This window comes from Neovison vison, chromosome 5 (genome assembly GCF_020171115.1).
Source record: "Neovison vison isolate M4711 chromosome 5, ASM_NN_V1, whole genome shotgun sequence".
Taxonomy (NCBI): Eukaryota; Metazoa; Chordata; class Mammalia; order Carnivora; family Mustelidae; genus Neogale; species Neogale vison.
Window position 1 is genome coordinate 93574421 of NC_058095.1, and position 20349 is coordinate 93594769.

The 20349-nt window shown below is 42.9% G+C and overlaps 1 protein-coding gene across 2 annotated transcripts in view; it reads left to right on the plus strand.

Annotated features, from left to right (window-relative positions):
• Window positions 1-20349, plus strand: part of MTUS2 (microtubule associated scaffold protein 2) — a 589758-nt gene that overhangs the window by 523456 nt on the left and 45953 nt on the right. For both annotated transcript variants that reach the window (XM_044249524.1, XM_044249525.1), the window contains one exon: window positions 584-650. In XM_044249524.1, the coding sequence (XP_044105459.1) occupies window positions 584-650 (67 nt within the window). The remainder of the gene's footprint in view (window positions 1-583; window positions 651-20349) is intronic.

Consider the following 20349-nt stretch of genomic DNA (forward strand, 5'->3'; position numbering starts at 1 on the left):
TTCCTCTTGTTCCTTCTAGTGCTGCAGACAAATGCAACAAAAAACTTGGAAACCTTGAATGCTGGTGTTGGGCTCCTTACAAAGAAAACTGTTTCATGTTAAGTTTTCTGTTCATTATTAGGTAGCCGACCATGTATGTATGGGCAAAAGGGTAAGTGTAAGGGGACAGATGGTAAAATAAGCATTTTCCCTTCGGAGAAGTACGGCATGGATGTCTTCATGGTCAAAAATCTCCTACTAGTGATAACAATTAACAGGGTATCGTAACACCTACCAGGTGATTACTGTGCGGGGTGTAGGCTCGCAAAGTATTGTAGGACGATGTAGACAAGAGAACAATACAGAGAAAAGCACAACCAGGGGTATTATTATTACATTGCAAGCTTTGCGATTTGAATGTGATACAAATGAACGAGTCCGACTCTGCTTTGTGATTTGTTTCTATGCGCATATAATGAGAAAATTGCCTCCTTACGGGCTACACTTAGAAATATTTGCTTAATATGATGCATTAATGAAACATGTGAAACTGCTTATCTAGCATAAAACTAGGGGACTCTCGGTATCCATTTTGTCTTCGCAGAATGAAAGTGTCCTTGTGAAAGAAAAAGAGCTGTCAATCGAGCTTGCAAACATCAGGGATGAAGTTGGTAAGTAGGGCATTGACAATGAGGCGCCTAAAGACTGTCTTTTCCTGATCCCTGTGAATGTGTGTTAACAAAAGCAATTATGTCTCCTGTGATCAGCCAGGGCAGGGCTGCCTGGAAAAATGAAGCATCTTTCCCAGCACAGCGGTGGGTTAGGGAAGCCTTGCAGGGAGACGTAATTTGTTTGTCTCTGTTGTTACAAGGACAGCTTCATACACAGTTCACGGTGGAACTAATCTGGCCTCGACTGCACTCTTTGCAGATGGCAGCACACACATCCGTCAGTGTGGTGTGCTGGGAGCAGGACCCCTGCGTCTTGGTACCCCCGGCACAGGCAGAGCTCCAAAGGAAGCAGCAGAGCTTTGCTGGGTAACATGAGGTGCTCTCTGCAGTCTGTCTCTGCGGACATCCCAAGGCTTCCTACTACCGTAGCCATGAGACACGCTATGATATAAAACGAGATCGAAAACATGAGCCTGGACGGATTAAACACGCTAGGGTTCATGTCGAAACTCCAGTTTTTGGCTAGCTTATGGTATACTCACTCTGAACCAGAAGAGACCTTGCAGATGACAGGATGGTCCCCAGACTGGGGGTGTCTGAGACATCGATGGGCTTTCACCTCTAACCCAAAGAGCAGACCAAGTATTTTCCATGTTCCAATTTTTTTTTTTTCCTCAAGATTCTATTTATTTATTTGACAGAGAGAGAAAGCACAAGTAGGCAGAGCAGCATGCAGAGGGAGAAGCAGACTCCCTGCTGAGCAGACGGGGTGGGCCCAGATGCGGGACTCAATCCCAGGACTCTGAGATCATGACCTGGGCCAAAGGCAGCTGCTTAACAGACTGAGCCACCCAGGCAGCCCTCTGTGTTCCAATTTCTTGATCCCATTTGTCTCTTGGGGATGTGTTCGGCTGTCTCCCCAGGAATCAGTCAGCAAAGGTGAAATTAGGGTGGCCTTTCCCCCTTGGCCTGCTCTCTTCTCTTTACAGAGAACACTTTACCTGCAACCCATGTGGTCGTGCGGGCAGCCCATCAAGCACAGGTGTGGCTCCCCTCACGAGTGAAGGGACCTGAACGGTCCCAGCCATCCTTGGCAGGTGGCATCGCACCTTTTCCTTCAGGCCAGCCATGCAAACAGGCCTTGAATCTGAAGCCCAGACGTCCCTGGGGAATGTGAGCCTGAGACGTGCAGTGGACTCCACAGTGATTTCCAAACACAGTTTTCCCTTCTCCCCTCCCCTTTATTTTTTTCCCTTTTTTTTTTTTTTTTTTTGTAAATTGAGGATTTCTAGTTCACTGTGAGTTTCCTGCTTCTTTTGTCATTGAGATAGGTCAATGATAGGCTTTTCTCCCCTCTGGGGAGAGTAGGCCCCTGTGGGAAAGCCATAAAGAACCATTCCTCCTTCCTAGCCTCCCCTGTGTGAGATCCCTACCCAGCTGCAGGCGACTCTGCCCCTCCTGACCAGGAGCCCCAGTGCCTGAGCCCCTATACAGTAGGTTTCCCAAGGAAGGTCTGCGGAGTGGAGTAGAGTTTGTGAGAGGTGCTCCTGGGAAGCCCAGGGCCACGAGTGAGTGTGTTTCTCAAATGAGTTTTTAAACTGTCTGCGACTTAGTGGTTCTGAGCATGGGCTTTGCAGGCCAATGACCCAAGTTCAGGTCGAGCAAGTTGGCTAATCTCTCTGTCCCTCAGGTTCCCCTTCCTAAAAAGGAAAGTCGATTAAAGAGGGTAATGCTGATGAAGCAGTCTGTAAAGGAGATTCCCTATTAGTTGTGTAGCACCTTGAATCTGAAAATAGAGGACAAAATCTTCCACTGTCACCTGAATTTCTCCCCAGAACGATGCTGGCACCCCCACGGATAAGCTTTGGTTCTGGGATGTGCATCCTGATCCTACCAGATGGGATGTGTCCAACCCAGTGCCGCTTCCCTCTGCCCTTTCCTGAAGCTTCTGAAGTCAGCAGGAACCACGCAAGAAGTACACTGAGTTTTTGTATTTCAGTCTTATTTGATGTCTGCCCTAGAACTAAGAATAGAACCAGAAATCATCTGCCAAATGAATCAACGATGGGGTGAGATGGGGGTGCAGAAGGCCTTGGCAACAGCAGGGCCTGGACCGTTCTACCCCTCACTCAGCCCAGTGGATGCTTCGGCTGCAACTTCCTTAGCCAATGCAGAGCCTGCATTCGTGAGAGCAGACAGACAATGCAGTGTGGGGAGCTACTGTGAACTCTAAAGTCCGCGAGTTCTCAGATCTTGGCCAGCAGGGCATATCCCTGAAGGGAAAAGGGAACTAAGCTTATAAAGTTGATTTTAGAACGGTCGTCTAGAGACTGCCCATCTAGAGGTGGGCAATCCTGTCTCCTTAGCAGCAGCCCTGTCAGCAGAATCAGATGGGGGCCACTGGAGTGGGGCATCATGTGGGGTCATGAGGGGCAGCAGGGGGGAGGCTGGGGGGAGCTGGTATTTCCATGTGTTGTGAAATCAGACATGGAAGAGGAAGAAGCAGCAACCAACCAGAATGGTTTAGAAGTCTTTACTGCAGATCCCAGAACAGGGCTGGCCTGTGCTCCAGATCTAAACATTCCACTCAAACCTGCTGATTTGAACCCTGAATTCCACCAGCCTCTCCTCATAAGTACACATCAGTTGTTTACATCCTTGGTAAGAATAAATTAATTCAAAGGGTTTTGGTATCTAGATAGAATCCCCTTAGCTGGTGGAGGGGGTGATAGGAGGAGGTGGGTCTCAGCCCTGGGGCATATTAGAATCACCTGCAATGCTTTTTAAAATAACTGTTCCCAAAACCTCTAGAGCAACAGAATCAAAATATTTGAGAATGGGGCTTGAGTTTTTTTGTTTTGCTTTCCTTTAATTCCCAGCTGTTTATAAAGTACAGTGAAATTTGAGAACCAATGAACTACATTGAAGGAATGGGGATTTCTGATCAGAGACAAGGAGTGGACTATAGGGAATATGGGGTAGTCCTGGCAGGGTGGGGATCCCCCAGTGGAGAGCTTTGAGCAGCTAGAGAGCCTAGGGAAAGAAGCCCAGGTGGGAGGGGAAAGGGTACAGAAAGGAAAGATGCAGAGGACAAATTCCACCTGCTCTGAAATTATGCATAGAGTTGGCCCGAGTCCCAGAAAAAGGAAAAGAATATCCTCCCCCTTTCTTCACCTTGGCCAGTCAGGCTAGGGCTGTACGTCTCTGAGTCCCCTCCCAGCTAGGTTAGATGGGCTTTCAGGAACCAACCACAGAAATGAATCCCTGGTGTGTCTGCTGGCACACTTCATATTTACAATACATTCCCAATTGTGACACGTCTGGTGGAGCTACCACAGAATCATCTAGAAGGTATATATTTTGACTAGTGCTTCAGTCAGAGGTTTTGATGTATGTTATCCCACACTGATGGAGAATCCTGATTATAATAGTTTTTTTAAGTAGGCACTTGATTTACATAAACTTCGAGAACATCTCCTAACGCGTAGTGTTTTCTGACATGAAGGGTATGGGAGATTTTTCCATACTGATTAGGTGTCCAACAACTGAATCCAATTCTAACACTAACTGTCCAGGGTTAGGGCATCCCCACAGGCTAAGGACCACTCTCACAAGACCCACCCCACTTTGGATGTTGGTCACACGCTCCAGGAGCCACCTGTGCTTCTAAACAACTGGCTTCAAATCTAGGGCTTTCCACCACCCCCATCGCAGGTCCAGTAATTCACCAGAATGACTTATAGAGCTCAGGAAAACACTTGACTTACATGCATTAGAAAGGACACAACTCAGGAACAGCCAAATGTAAGACTTGCACAGTCACGTAGGATGCGTATTTGGGGCCTGGGGCTAGGGGGTCCAGAAGCTTCTGTGTCTTCTCCAGATGGCTTACTCTGCCAGTTCCCTGATGCATTGGTCAGCCTGGAAGGGTGTTTATAACCCAGTCTCAAGCTTCCCTTCTCCCTGGTTGGGTTATTGAACACCTAGGATAGATAAAGCACAGGCCAGGCAGGGTCACCATGCATGGTGGGGTCGTTTGTACCCTGCAATGGGGCATCCCCCTCTTAGTAGAGGATGACATGCATCCACATTTCAGCCACTCACCAAGCCCTGTGCCCGGGCGTGGGGCCACTCCCACCAGAGGAAGGAGCACTTCTTTCGGATTTGCACAAAGGTAACATGAGGGCTAGCTGTGACCTAGAGCTATATACTGGTCAGTGGTGACCAAGACTCACTCGTGTCCTCAGGTAGCTTACAATTGAAGCTCCATGGAGGAGGGGCTATCTGAGATGGACTTTGCAGGATGACTAGGATCTGGATAGATGCCTGTAGGAAAGCAAAGAGCACAATTCCTGAGCACCTGCTACCCTGCTGCCCCAGTGAATGACCAGAGCACAGGCCTGGCCCATTGTGCACACCTATGGAAAGAAAAAATCTACTTGTTCCCTCTTTTCATGGAAAGAAAGAATGAAAGAAAGAAAGAAAGAAAAAAGGGAGGAGAAAGACTTTCCATAGTTACCATTTAATAGTTATATGAAGCATTTAATCATGCTGCCAAACTAGAAGAAGTTACATCTCTCCTTGGAGCCCTTAGATTTTCCCCATTTTTTGCTATTATTTGCAGTGTTATGCAAATTACTGTTTTCCTTGTGTCATTTTCTTGGGACTATAGTCTCAAAGTGTGGACGAATCATTTGGATAGATTTCACGTTTGTTCTAAACTCATCTGTATGTGACAGATCCTTGATATATTTTGTTTTGTTTTGTTAGTTAATTTATTTTTTTCAGCGTAACAGTTGCACCACACCCAGTGCTGCATGCAATCCATGCCCTCTCTAATACCCACCACCTGGTTCCCCCAACCTCCCACCCCCCACCCCTTCAAAACCTTCAGATTGATTTTCAGAGTCCATAAGTCTCTCATAGTTCAACTCCCCTTCCAATTTCCCCCAGCTCCCTTCTCCTCTCCATCTCCCCTTGTCCTCCATGCTATTTGTTATGCTCCACAAATAAGTGAAACCATATGATAATTGACTCTTTCTGCTTGACTTATTTCACTCAGCATAATCTCTTCCAGTCCTATCCATGTTGATACAAAAGTTGGGTATTCATCCTTTCTGATGGAGGCATAATACTCCCCATAGTGTATATGGACCACAACTTCTAGGGACAGGGGCTTAAGTCCTCAGACCCAGGACAGCTACCCCTGGCGCAGACCCATAGAGAGTGCAGCAGAGAAACCAGGTCTTGGTCCCTGAGCCACCAGCGCTCCTGAGAGTGCGTGGGGCCTGGCTCCTGTGAGGGACTGGGAGCCTCACCAGCCAACAGAAGCACAACCTTTTTGCAGTCCCCATGCGAGTGCCCTGCCGTGCCATGAGAGTCCGAGTCGTGCCCCGCGAGCCCTCCCCTGAGAGAGGTGCTCACAGGCGCCAGCCGGGTGCTCTCGGACCCGGAAAGACCAGGCACTCCCAGCCCCCAGCCCGGGCCAGCGGGAAAATCTCAGTGTACGCTGCTTGGAACTTCTCTGGCAGCCTGGAGCTGCCCAGACAGCTGCCTCTGCCGTGGTTTTGGGGATAGGCAAAAAATCCTGCGTCCCCAGGGACCGCGACTGGGAACCTGCTCTGCCAGCGTCCAAGGGGGTATTTATTTGGGCTCTGCAGCCAGACTGAGGCTTCTCTTTGAGAGGGAGGTCAGGGTGCAGTTTGCTTTCCTCTAAACCTACAAAAACCATCAAAAGCGGTCAAGGTGAGAGAGAAAAACCAAAGTGAACAAACATAAAAACCTCCAGAGAACAAAAGCCTGAAAAAACCAGTTTCCTCAGAGCCCACCCCCTTGAGGGGGGCCGGAGGACTTAACTCAGAGAACATCATTGACTGAAAACCCACGGGGCAGGCCCTTCCCCCAGAAAACCAAACAGGAAAGGGGAAAAAAAAAAAAAAAAGACCAGAGAACAACCACCTTTACTTCAGAGGACAACTTTTGTTTTTAATTCGTTCCCACTATTCTGGCTCATTTTTTTTTTTATATAGATAATTTTTTAACCTATTTACCATCACAGTGAGATGTCCAGTACATCAAATTCCATAATAACCTTCTAACCTGAACTTTTTGATACATACAACTGTGTTTTCCTTTTGCATTTCTATTTTTTAAATTTCTTTTTTTTTAATTTTAGTTTAGTCTAGTTTATTTCTTTTTTTATTTTTATTTTCTAATATTCATATAGAGTTAAACTTTGAGGTAATCCCCTTTCCTCAATCAATGCTACCCCTATAGGTAAACCAATTTTTAATCTCCCTTTATCTTAGGAAAGTTGAGTCCTTTAACAAAGATATCAAGATACATCCAGGAAGAATCAAAACAACCTTCCTCGCCCACACTGAGTATAACCACTCTCCCATCTTTTTCTTCCACCAGTGTTTCTGTGTTTTTGTGTTTGTCTGATATTTTTTCTATAAATCCAAGATAAAAGATTATGGTGGATTTAGTCTCCGTGTAGCGAGGTTGGCTTATAAAGAGGAAATTCCATCAGTATTTCTCTCCGCCCTCTCCTGCCCTCCTTTCCTTCTCCTCTCTCGCCCCCTGTCTCTTCTCTCTCTTCTCTCTCTCTCTCTCTCTCTCTCACACACACACACACACACACACACACACCTGAGAAGAAACCGGAATCCCCGATTATGTACCAGGGTGAAGTTTGGGGTGGCGCATTTTGTGGTCTAGGAGTCGAGTCCCTGCGGAGTGGCTAAAATTGCCATCAGCTGTGTTACGTTATGTCTCCTGTGGATGTGGAGACAAGGCTCTCAGCTCATCCTCCTCTTGAAAGCTTCTCATCCTCAAGTCACCCTTCAGGGACTTGGGGTCTTTTCTTGTGTTTGGAGTTGACCTTAACTGGGGCTGTCCTCGGAAGAGCCAAGCAGTAGTGACTGTGGGTTGAAGGGCATTTTAGATCTCCAGGGGACCAGAATCCAGCACCACATCAGGGAAGAAAGAGCAAAGAGGCTAGAAATAGCTATTTGATTTTTTTAATCACTTCTTTAAAATTCCCAGAAAATGTAGTTCTTAAAATATAAGCCTCGATTTTTAGATAAAGTGGTGCTCTCCAAATGGGGAAGTCAAATAATGAATAATTGAAGGGTCATACTTATATTTGTAAATGCTGAGATAGATTTATAAGCTGTTCTTCTTAGACACAGATTATCTTCTTTCGAGATCTTATGCTTCAAGTTACTGACCACCGGCAGGTGGGTATTTATGGTCCTCTCTCCAGCAAGGCTGCCTTATTAGGAAACCTGAACCTTAAGAAAAGTATGAATTCCTTAAAAACATATCTATGAATTAGATGAACTCCACCAGATAGAAAAAACATATGCCGTGCACAGCCGGCTTTAAACTGAGCCTTCTGGCTCACACTCCCAGGTGCACTGATGCTCACTCAGCCAGAAGTCCTGCAGGTTCGAGGTGGATCAACACTAACCCCACTGTACGCCTTCCCCCGGATTCCTGCCCCAGGTCTGCGCAAAGCTGGGACTCTCTGATTTGGTGTGAAATTGCCTCTCGTCTTCAAAGCTCTCGATCACCCCAGTAGCCCTCATTCTGGCTTTAATTACCTGCCACTGCCCCCAAGCCCTAAAGCTGGTGGACAGAGCCACCTTCTGCTTCCGGTGCGTCTTCCATCACCAGCTCTCAGACCCTCCTCTCTTGACCTTGTTACAAGCAAGGTCTGTTCTAGCTGTCCCCATCCCAAGTCTGGCACACAGGTTTTATTTTTCTGCCAGCTTCAGACTTAAGATAGACTTCACCTTTTTATCTCTCTTGAACACTTTAAAAACACTTAACATGAAATATAGTTTTAAAAAAGCATGCAGGGGCACCTGGGTGGCTCAGTGGGTTAAAGCCTCTGCCTTTGGCTCAGGTCATGATCTTAGGGTCCTGGGATTGAACCCAGCATCTGACTCTCTGCTCAGTGGGGAGCCTGCTTCCCTCTCACTCTCTGCCTGCCTCTCTGCCTACTTGTGATCTCTGTCAAATAAATAAACTCTTAAAAATAAATAAATAAATAATAAATTAAAAAAGCATGCAATGTTTAACAAAGCAATCACTCTGGCTAAGTTTCTAAGGTATTATAGAGAAAGCTAAATTATTAAATACACATTTTGATTCAAGTCAGCTTATTGAAACAAAGCAAAAAATATTTAAATGTTTTCTATGATTTTTTTAAAAAAGGAGATATTAAAGAATTGTGAGTGTTTTGATATAAAGGTATATAGAAATCTAAGTTTGTGGCAGTAAGCACTGAGGTGTTATTTATTATGCTCTTAAGTTCCTAACTAGAATAGGTTTTTCAGTTTATTTTCATTTATAACTAGCAACACACACCTACACCTACCCACCGCTGGAAGTATATTTGTGAGATGATTTTATGTATGAAATATCTTCTGATTTTATGATCACAAGACCTTGTCTTTACATAGTGCTTATACTTAGCAAGCTCTATTACGTGATATGTCTTTTGTGTGTGTGTTTGTGTATATTGGACAAAATAGACTTTTTTTTTAAAGATTTTATTTATTTATTTGACAGACAGAGGTCACAAGTAGGCAGAGAGACAGGCAGAGAGAGGGAGGAAGCAGGCTCCCTGCTGAGCAGAGAGCTCGATGCGGGGCTCGATCCCAGGACCCTGGGATCATAAGCTGAGCTGAAAGCAGAGGCTTAAACCACTGAGCCACCCAGGTGCCCCCAAAATAGACTTTTTTTTTTATTATGTTATGTCAGTCACTACCGTACATCATTAGTTTTGATGTAGTGTTCCAAGATTCATTATTTGCATGTTAACACCCAGTGCTCCTGTAATACGTTCCCTCCTTAATACCCATCACTGGGCTCACCTATCCCTCCCCTCTAAAACCCTTAGTTTTTTTCTCAGAGTCCATAGTCTCTCATGGTTCGTCTCCCCCTCCGATTCCCTGCCTTCATTTGTCCCTTGGTTCTCCTAATGTCCTCTGTGTTATTCCTTACGTTTCACAAATAAGTGAAACCATGTGATAATTGACTTTCATGATATGTCTTATTTACTTCTTCAGACAACTCAATGAAGTATGTGTTGGTATTTTTATTTTATAGGAACTTGAGGTTCAGAAGGATTAAGTGACTTCCCTAAGTGTATACAGTTGGTTTGGGCGGAGTCAGGTTCTGGAATTCTAAGTTTACCGTGACTTCCCCACCCCCACCACCATTTTGGTTTTTGGTCATTTTTACTTTAGCAAATTGAAAAATCAAATAAACAAAGTAAAATAGCTGCTTCTCCCACTTCTATACAACTTTCCCACAAAACTGTAAGAGATGTTAGTATGAATCTGTCAAAATAGGAATTACAGTGTAATTATATAACACTGTGATTGTAATTAGCCTGAGGCTATATCCATTAAGATTGAGTTCAGGACAAATAACAGACTCCTCCCAAAATGGTAGCTTCCTCAAGATAGATGGTTTTTCTTTTTTCTTCCCTCTCATGTAAAAATCAGGAGGTAAGCTCCCATGGGCAGGTATGGTTTTATACTACAAAGTCCCCAGGGGACCCAGGTCTTTTTACAGCTCACTGTTGTACCACCCCAAGACTGTGCCCATTTTCCTCATGGCCCAGTGTGACAGTTGGTGCTATAGTTGTTATATTTATATTCCAGGTAATAGGATGGAGGAAGGAACGAACAAAGAAACAGAGCATGGGTCAGCTGTCTTTGGGGGAAAGTTTCCAGGATCTATACTGCAGTTTGTATCTCATTGGCCAGAACTAAGTTCCAAGGCAAACCTTGCCACATCAGACTGGGAAATGCGCTTTTTTTTTCTTGGTGACCTTGGTGAATTATTTTGTTACTCAGAAGAAGGGGAGAATGTGTATTGGGGGCTGTTATCAGCCTGTGCTAGGGGCCCCCATTGCCTCCATTAGTGAGATGGAGGAAACAGTCCTGTCGTACCAGACGATTGAGAGCAAAGGATCTAGCAGAGTGTTTGGCAGAATAGTGGGGGCTCAGTGTGCTATAATTCCCTTAAATGTCAGATTGGATTCTGTCTTCCTTCCTTTCACAGCTTTAAAAAACCTGAGTCAAGATGCAAAACCAAGAAGATATCTCAGAAAAAATAATGAATCTTGGGATCACAAAAATATAATGCACATTTTCTGATTTATAAAAATATCTCTTCTAAGCACACCAATTAAAAGACAGTTTTGTCAGATTGGATTTAAAAAAAAAAAAGTAAGGCACAGCTATGTGCTGCTTAAAAGAAACACATTTCAAATATAAAGACATAAATAACCTAAAACTAAAAGGATGGGAAAAAGATACGCTGTGCTAACACCAAGAATTGGAGTGTCTGTGTTAATATCATGCAAAGTAACTGTCAGACCAGTAAATTACCAAAAGATAGTGACAGAAGAGTCTGCTCACCAAGAAGACATAACAGTACTTAATACCGATGTAATTAACAATAGAGTTTCAAATTACATGCAACAAAAACGGATAGAACTGAAAGGAGAAATAGACAAATCCACAATTGAGTTTGGAGACTTCCCTCTTCTCTCAGTATCGACAGGACAAGCAGGAAGAAAATCAGTAGAGGTACAGAAAACCTGAACAACACTATCAACCAACTTGACCTAATTGACCTTGATACAACATTCCATCCAACAAGCAGAACACGCATTCTTTTCAAATACATATGGGACATTAAACAACATAGAATATATTCTGGGCCATAAAAGAAACCTCAACAAATATAAAATAATTGAAATCATACTAAATGTTTTGGACTATAACAGAACTAGACGATAAATCCGTACCATGAAAATATCTGGGAAAACTCCAAGCATTTTGAAATTAAACAGCAGACTTCTAAATAACACACAGGTCAAAGAGGAAACCACAAGGTCAATTAGAAAATATACTGAACTGAATGAAAATAAAAACACGATATATCAAAATCCTTGGGATGCAAAACTCTCTCTGAATTGCAAAGCTGATATCTTATTAAATTTGCTGAACAAAGTGGGAGAGACCCAGTATGTACTATCACTGACCTAGGCTCTCTGACAAGGAGATGAGTAGTGTTATTTAAAAGAGGGTTTGATCTAACAGGTTTAGTCTCCTGTCAGAAACCAGAGCATGACAGTAGAGCCTCAAATATACTGTTTTCTTTGCAAGATGAACCACTCAGCATGGCTGGGTTCTGGAAATGCATGCCCCTCTATAGGGAAATGATATTAGATCTGAGCTGGGAAAAATGCAAACCAGTGATGTCAACTGACATGATTAGATTTTATTCCAGTAAATGTAATTTTATAAAGTCATTTTAGTTTCTATCCCAAATGGTGCTTACCAGTGCATAGTAATACCAAAACTGCAGACTCCCTTAAATATGCCAAAGGCTGGGTTTGGTTGCCATGGAAAATACATGATCAGCTACAATTTTACCAAACTGCTACTTTCTCTGAGACAATGATTTATTCCAATTGGCAGCAACATGTTTTTTTGATAGTTACAAAGGACTTTTAAGTCAATACACACAGAACATCCTAGTTATTTTTTGTGGAGATGTCCATTTGGTAATTCCCTAAAATATATACTATGAATAATGATAATTTTCTCTTCTGATACGTGTTAATATTTTTAAATCTGTCAGTTTAATCCTTAACTAACCTGAATTGACTGACTAGAATAGCTCGAGATACCAAGGGCTGCCCTGGATTACCCTGAGGATAAGTAACTTTTTGAAACTCAGAACCAGCTGCTTCCATAAAAGTTGTGACTTTATAAATCTGATATTTAAAGTGGCGTATGGTTTACAAAGCCCTTTCCTATATTATTTCATTTGATCATAATAGTAACCCTAAGATATAGGTAAGATAGATAATGCCACCACTGTTTTAACAGTGAGTAAATGTTGCCCATAAAAAGTAGAAGCAAACCCCCAGCAACGTAACTGTAAAGAATGACAGAGCTGGATCCTTCTCTCATTCCACCATGCCCATAGCATGCTGCCTTTGTGTTATAAGATCTCATCTAATAGCAAAGGAAGATAATTTTAAAAAACCTAGACATGACATGCTATCAATTTAACCTGAAAATTGCTGAAGAGCATTTTGAAAAATATGTATTTTAAATGACATACAAATTATGCAAGCATAATTGCTTCCCACTTGTGAATTTCTCATATGTGGATGCCTCCTTGTTTTTCTTTGTGTGGGGTACTCTGGCTCGGAGCTTAGTGCAGTGAATGGTCCACATTCACTGCACTAAGCTCCGAGCCAGAGTGGTCCACATTCACTGCATCACTTTATAAAATTAACTGAACCCAGAAGAGGTTCCAGGAGTGGAAGTGGAATGTGATGTGATCTCTGGTTTTGTGGAACCCTTATGTATTGGAGAGACAGACATAAGCAGATAATTAAAATCCAGTGTACTAAATAAGGGGCTAGAGGTCTGGGAGCTCAGAGCAGGGATTGTAACCTACACAGGGATCCAGCAAAAGCTTTTTGGGGTAAAACAGCTGAGCTTACAGGAAATGAAGGAATGAAGAAGTGATTCTTCCATACACCAGATCAATTACAAAACCAGCATTAATGATGTCATTTATTTGGTCTCTCCATTGGGAAATGGGAAAAGCAGTGAAGACAGATTTTCCATGTGGCTATTCCTATGAAGAGGAAGGAGTTTGGATTTATGAGATGAGTTGTGTTTATGAAACTCTTTAAATTATTTGCAGTGTTTGGGATATAAGACTCCAATGATTCTCTTTTCACAGACTTTTTTTAACATTTGATTTTTCTTGTCTAATGACATGATGAGTTATTCTCGTGCATTCAAATAGCTACAAATATCACCAGGGCCATATTCAGGTGTCCAAGAGTACTATTAATCTACTTGCTTAATTTGGCAGTTTATTTGAACAAAGTACCATAAATTACAGTATATTATATGCTTATAATTCAGGTAACTCTTTTGATCAAAATTGTACTTCTTCAGCTAGGTTTTGGGGAAGTTAATTCTGATGAAGAAGATGAAAACAGACTATTTCTGTGTTGCAAGTAACAAAGTAAGGACTTACTAGGTTTCAGTAATAACAAACCTGATCATGAGCTCAGGGCTCCTTAGCATGACTATCTTCTTAAAAACAAAACAAAACAAAATTAAAATAAACCAAAAGCTCATGATGACAAATATGGTCAGAGTTCAGCTGATCAGAATGATGGTACCAAGGTGGAGAGACCAGACCAGGCCAGCAGCTGAGTCCAGGGCATTTACTTTCATGGGTCTGCTATAATCCAGCTGGGTTTTTTTGTTTTTTATTTTTTGCAAGTATACCAGGAAGGACTCTGACTTTCAAGGAAACACTTTTAACTAAGTTCACTAGAGAGTGATGTGAAAAAAAAAATAACAGTTTACTAGATTATAATGGCAAATATATCCCTCATAGGCAGGTCTCTCTAGAAAGCTAAAATTCTAATAAAAAGACTGCTGAGTGGACCAAAGTAAAAAATTTACTGGAAATAATAATGGCATCTTGCTGAGATAGCCTTGGGCAGTCATCTCCATGACATGTTCTTTCCTAGAACTCAGTTCTTAGCCAGGAATCCCACAGAAGGAGATAGAAGCCTATTAGCATCACTTGGGGGCTTTTACCAAATACCCATGTCCAGACTTCTGCTTCCAGCCACAGTACAGTACTGGACTCAACTTCCCACTGTACACAGCAATAAAAATGGACAAAATATATGAGATACCTGTTCCCAAGCACTGGGAGCACCACAGACCTGCTGTCCTTGAGAAAAAGGAAACATACAAAGTGAGTTCCATGTTCACCCCAGCTTTCTGCCTGGGGCCAGTTCCCAGACCCTGGTACAGAGCGGGGCTTCAGAGATGGTGACCACCATCTCCCTTACCTGAAGAAGCAGCTAGCAGAATTCGAGCTGATTAAAATGGCTAGAAATTGTGGAACTGAGCCTGGCAAGGAGTAAGCTGAGTAGAGGAGGGCCCCAGAAATTTGCATAGGGGTTTCCCATGTGTTCTTCAATGAAGGGTAGGTTGTGTGTGCACTGGGAAGCCTGGCAGAGAGCGGCTGCTGCAGGGCTGGGAGCTGAATGGTGGTGTCAGAGATTGTATCATGCTGGAAGACATTGGAATTCCAGCCCAGCCAAGGTGGAGAGATCTCTTGAGCAATCTATCAAGCTCTGAGGAAGCCTAGGCTTTAGGAATAAGGGCCATGACCTGGTTGGAATAAGACCTCTCTCTAAGCCTACAGACAGACTGAAACTGACCCACCCTAAAAAGAGCGAAACCACGCCTGGTAGAATCAAAGGAGTCTAGTAATTTACCTGCCTGCAAGCAAAACACAACTCTCATTAAGGAAAATCCTCATGATCTATCACCCACAATGCTGAACATATAATTTTTTAAAATTAGACATACAAAGAAGCAGGACCCATAATCAAGGAAAAAGATGGTAGAAATGCATAGTGAAATAACACAGTGTTGGAACTTTTATTATTTTATAATAGTAAAACCTATTATAAACATATTCAAGCACTTTTAGAAAAGTAAGCAAACAATGAGTAAACCGGTAGGGAAGTACAAGAGAGAAATGAAAACTATAAAAAAGAGCCAAATGGAAACATTAGAACCCCAAAGTAGAGGCTCTGAAATGAAAAATCCGCTGGATAGGTCTTAGAGCAGACTGCAGGAAAAAGGGTCAGTGAATTGGAGAGAATCAGCAAATATTATCCAGTCTGAAGAATAGAGAGAAAGTTTGAAAATATGAGCAGAGTGTCAGTGACCTTTGGGAATCCATCAAGGATTGTAGCAGGTGTGTAATTGGATTGGCAAAAGGAGGAGGGAGAGAGAAAAATTGGAGAGAAAAAATACTTGAAAAATGGTGGGCATAGACGCCCTAAATTTGGTTTAAAAGAGCAACCCCCATGGGACACCTTGGTGGTAGAGTCAGTTGATCATCTGACTCTTGGTTTCGGCTGGGGTCATGATCTTGGGGTGGGTTGTGAGATTGAGCCCCATGTCAGGCTGTGCGCTCAGTGTAGAGTCTGCTTGGGTTTCTCTCTACCTCTTCCTCTGCCCCCCATTCTCTCTCTCTCTCTCTCAAATAGAAAAATAAACCTTTTTTAAAAAAATAAGTAAAAGAGCAATCCACAGACCCAAGAAGCTAATGAACCTCAAACAGGATAAATACAAACATAAAAATCACACGTGAGCTCATTCTCGTCAACTACTGAAAACCAGAGATAAAAAGGAAATGTTCAAGGCAACTAGTTAAAGACACACATTACATACAGGGGAATGAGGAGATGAATGACAGGTAACTTCATCAGAAACAGAACAGGCCAGAAGGCACTGGAATGACATTTTTAAAGTGCTGAGAAAACAGAAAAGAAAAAAAAAATCAACACAGAATTCTATACTGAGAAAAATATCCTTTGAAAATGGTAAGAATTTGGATGTACAGGACTAAATTTAGATTATCAAAAGGATAAACACGTGGATAAATATAAAAGTCTGTTCGTTTTGTTGTTCTTAATCTGTTTACTTTTAAATGTTCAGTTTGATCATCTCTTGCTGTGAATACATTTATGTAATCACTGCCCCAGATAAGATTTATGACATTTACCTCCCTCCAGAAAGTTTCTTCATGCCTCTTTCCAGTCAGTTCCATCCCCCACCCACATCTCTAAAGCAAGTACTTTCTCATTCTGTCAACATAGATCAGTTTTTGCCTGTTCTGGGAACTCCTATAAATGGGATCAGATATTTTATACTCTTCTGTTCCTAGATGCTTTTCTTCCACATGAGAGGTTCATCCACATAGCTGAGTAAATCGGCGGCGTGTTCCTTTTTATTGCTTAGTATGTTTCATTTGCATGAGCACACCAAAATCAATCTGTGTGTCTGTGGTGGACATTTGGATTGTTATTTTTTTGCTCTCATAAATAAGGCTGTTAGGAATATCCTTGCACAATCTTGTGTTTTCTTTCTCTCAGCTAAGTTCCCACATTATAAATTACTGGGTCATAGGATAGATGTGCGCGTCACTTTAGGAGAAAGTGCCAAACAGTTCTCGAAATGTTTGTACTATTTTGTGAGACGCTCAACAGTGAGAGTTCCAGTTCCTCCCTGTCCTGTCAACATTTGGTATTGTTAGTAATTCTGTTGTTACTGTTTTAGCCATTCTAGTGGGTGTGAAGGCTATCTCATTGTGGTCTTTATTTGCATTTCCCTGTTCACTAGTGATGTTGAAGATTTTTTATGTGCTAAATGGCCATTTGAATGTCTTTTACGAAGTGTTGGTTGCCCATTTTTTGGAGAGCTCTTTATGTTTTTACTGGACAGCTGCCACCCTCTCCACCTGGGCACACATTTATGTCCTAACTGGCAATTTGAATGTCTTTTGTGAAGTGTTGGCTGCCCGTTTTTTAGAGAGTTCTTTCTCTTTTTACTGGACAGCTGCCACCCCCTTCACCTGGGCACACAGACTCAAGGTTGCCAAGAGCCTTCCTGGCACCCCACTCATTTGTGTTTGTGACCTGTCTTTTAAATTGCAGCACTTACAGACTGACTCAGAATGGTCTACAGTCATGAATAGGAAAGATAGAAAGCAAATCTATTGCTAAGATACAAAACATTTTGAGGTGCTGTTCTTAAGATAATTTTGAATGCCTACTCTGTGTAAAAGTATTCTAGGTGTTTCACTCAGCAATCAGTAAGTTATAATCCATGAACCCAAAGAGTTTATAATCAGTTGGGAAAACAGGCATGGCAGCAGATGATTGTAACATAAAAGGAAGGAAGTGGCTTTCTCCTTATAGTATCTGTTTGCTCCTGATGCTTTTCCAGGCCCTCTGTCCTTTTTAGTCTCTGCAAGCTCTGGAGTGATCTCATCCATCCCATGGCTTCAACAACCACGTAAGCTGTTCCCTCCCAGATCCAGGTCCCCAGCCGTGGTCTCTCTTGGTGAATCACAGGCAATACCACTCCTCATAGTCAAATAGTTTTATCTCCACCCAACCCCTACTCCCCACATCAAAGCAAAACAAAATGAAATCTCTACTTCTCCTTCTATGTTCTTGATTTCATTCAGTTACAAGCTAAGCTACTGAGGCACCCACATGAATGGATGTACCATTTTGTGAGACACTCAACAAGCCCTCCTCAGACAGAGGGCTATTTTTCTCTCATGTAACGGTCTAAAGATGGAGAGACCCAGGGGTGGCCATGCATCCGGATAGTGTGCTCCACTGTCCTCAAAGCCATGGTCTCTGAATGTTTGGAGCTGATGCTTGAAGGAGAGCATTTGGGTCTAAGGGAAAATGAAGGAGAGAAAGTAGAGGGCAAAGAGCTCCCTTCTAAAAATATGATCTAGACATTGCTGTATCACTTCTTCACATCCCTTTGGCCCAAGCAGTCACGTGGCTACACAGAACTGCCAGGGAGACTGGCACGGCAGCCCTTTCCATTAAAAAAAAAAAACTTGGAAAGTATGGGAATAAGAGAAAGTAAAAGAGACAGGGGATGGTTATGCTCAACCATAACTTTTTGTCCCTGTTCTTGACAGCGTATTCATAGCCTACACTATCACAGAAGGCTGGGAGTCCTCACCGTCTCTCCCACTCCTCATACTTGATACTCAAATCACTAGCTCCTCTTGACTATACTTTTAAAGTATGTCCTCGTTCGAATTCCTATAGTGATGTAGTCTCTCCTTTTGCAAAAACCTCCTCACAAGTTCCCTTGCCTCCCTTCCTATCCCTAGAATCCATTCTCTCTTCCTTCCCTGATTAAAATCCATCAGTCACCAGGACCACGTTTGCCTGTGAGAACATGGTTGCCTCTAGCTAGGGGGTCTGGGTGAGAAGATCAAACATTCTTCACCATATTCCTTCCATGTTATTTGAATTTTCATGTCTCATCCAGAAAATCGAAACACTATGATACAGAAAGACCCTTTGGTAGGTTTATATCCTGAATAGAATAAATAGAATGCAGACTTTCTAGCACGCCTACCAGGATTGCTGTCTGCCCTCCCACACACAACTCCTGCTACTCCCCGTCCCAGTCCTGCCAGCTTCTGTTGCTTCTTCCTGAACTGATCTCCTTCTCCTCACCCACCAACCTCCCCAGGCTTACTGGGAAACCATTACCTCCACAGTGCCCTATCGGGGCCTTCCTCCTCAGTGGCAAATTCTCTGTGGCCATAGCGCATGGTATTACTGTCACATTGCTGTCACTGATCGTTCATCCCTCCAATTCTCACTTCCTGTCACTAGACCAGGGCCACCCAAGGAAAGGGGCTGTGTTTAGCACTGTGTTTAGTTTCTGAATACCTTGCACAAGAGATCTGGTATTCCAGGAGCTTAAGGTCACATGGGGAAATTATGCAGGGAGATGGAGTTTACAAGAAAAACTCATCACTAAATAAAATAGTACAGTGGATTAAATAAGAATAATGTTTATGCCATTCTGCACATTTACATTGATTCCCATTTGCATCTCTTACCAGAGGCACTCCAGGCTATCTTTCCCTGTGATTTGCGGCAGATGCTTACAGATAAGGCATGCGCCCTACGTAATCAGAGCTGCCATTTATTGTATGCCTGTGAAATGTCCAGGAGGGTAAATGCATGGTTTCTAATAATCAAAATAGCCTGCGAGGTACGCCCACTTTACAGATGAGAATACAGAGGCTCAGAGCAACAAGCATCGAGTTGCCCTGGGTTATATGTTCTACTGCAGGGATTTGAACTGGGGTTCCCAGACTCCAAACCCATGCCTGCTTTTCCCTTAGTGTTCTACCTCTCACATCAGCTCAGAGACAATGCTTTTGACCTGTTTTACTGTCTGCCTCTCCACTCAAATGTATTGGTTCCCAGGTTAGGACTGAGCACCTCTTCACTCTAAGACAGTCCGAACACACAGGCACCAGCTCCCGGGGCTTGCTGCCCCACTCCCTGCCCCTAACAGGCTGTGCATTCAGTGTTTAGGTCTAAGTTTACTTTTCTTCTTCCCATCAGAGCTTCTGTGCACAGGCTCTGCTCCTGCTCTGCCATCCGCTTTATTTCCTTTTTCTACCCAAACCCTGTTTCTTCTTCTTCAGCTGTTCACAGCAGGGGTGAGTTCATGAAAGGCTTCCCCTATCCCATTGATGTGACATCATGGTGGACTTGGGTGGGGGAGGGACCGGAGGGACCACAGACGGAGATGCTTGGTGTCCGGGAAAAGCTAAAAGTGTGGGACTCCCTCTTGACATTTATTCGACATTTATTTAGTCAGATCAGGGGATAAACTGATTTTTTTCCTCATAAAAAATGTTCACAAAAACATTCATCATATTTAATGTAATTCCACTACCTTTTCTCCAAGTCAACAATCTGAAAAAAAAAAAAAAAGATGAAAGTTTTCTGTACAGAGAAGAGTTTCCTACTTTTCTGTAAGATTATTCTCTTCAGTGATGTTCTAACTCAGAAGGCTTCATAGGGGAAATTTTAAAGGACTTGACTTTAGATAATAAATCATTTAATCTAAGGAAACAATCCCACAGTGTACACACACGCACACACATACACACATCCAGACATAAAGAAAGTGTACATCAAAACACATTCGGCAGAGACCTATTGGAATGACGGGGTTTTCCCTTCATTCCCCTC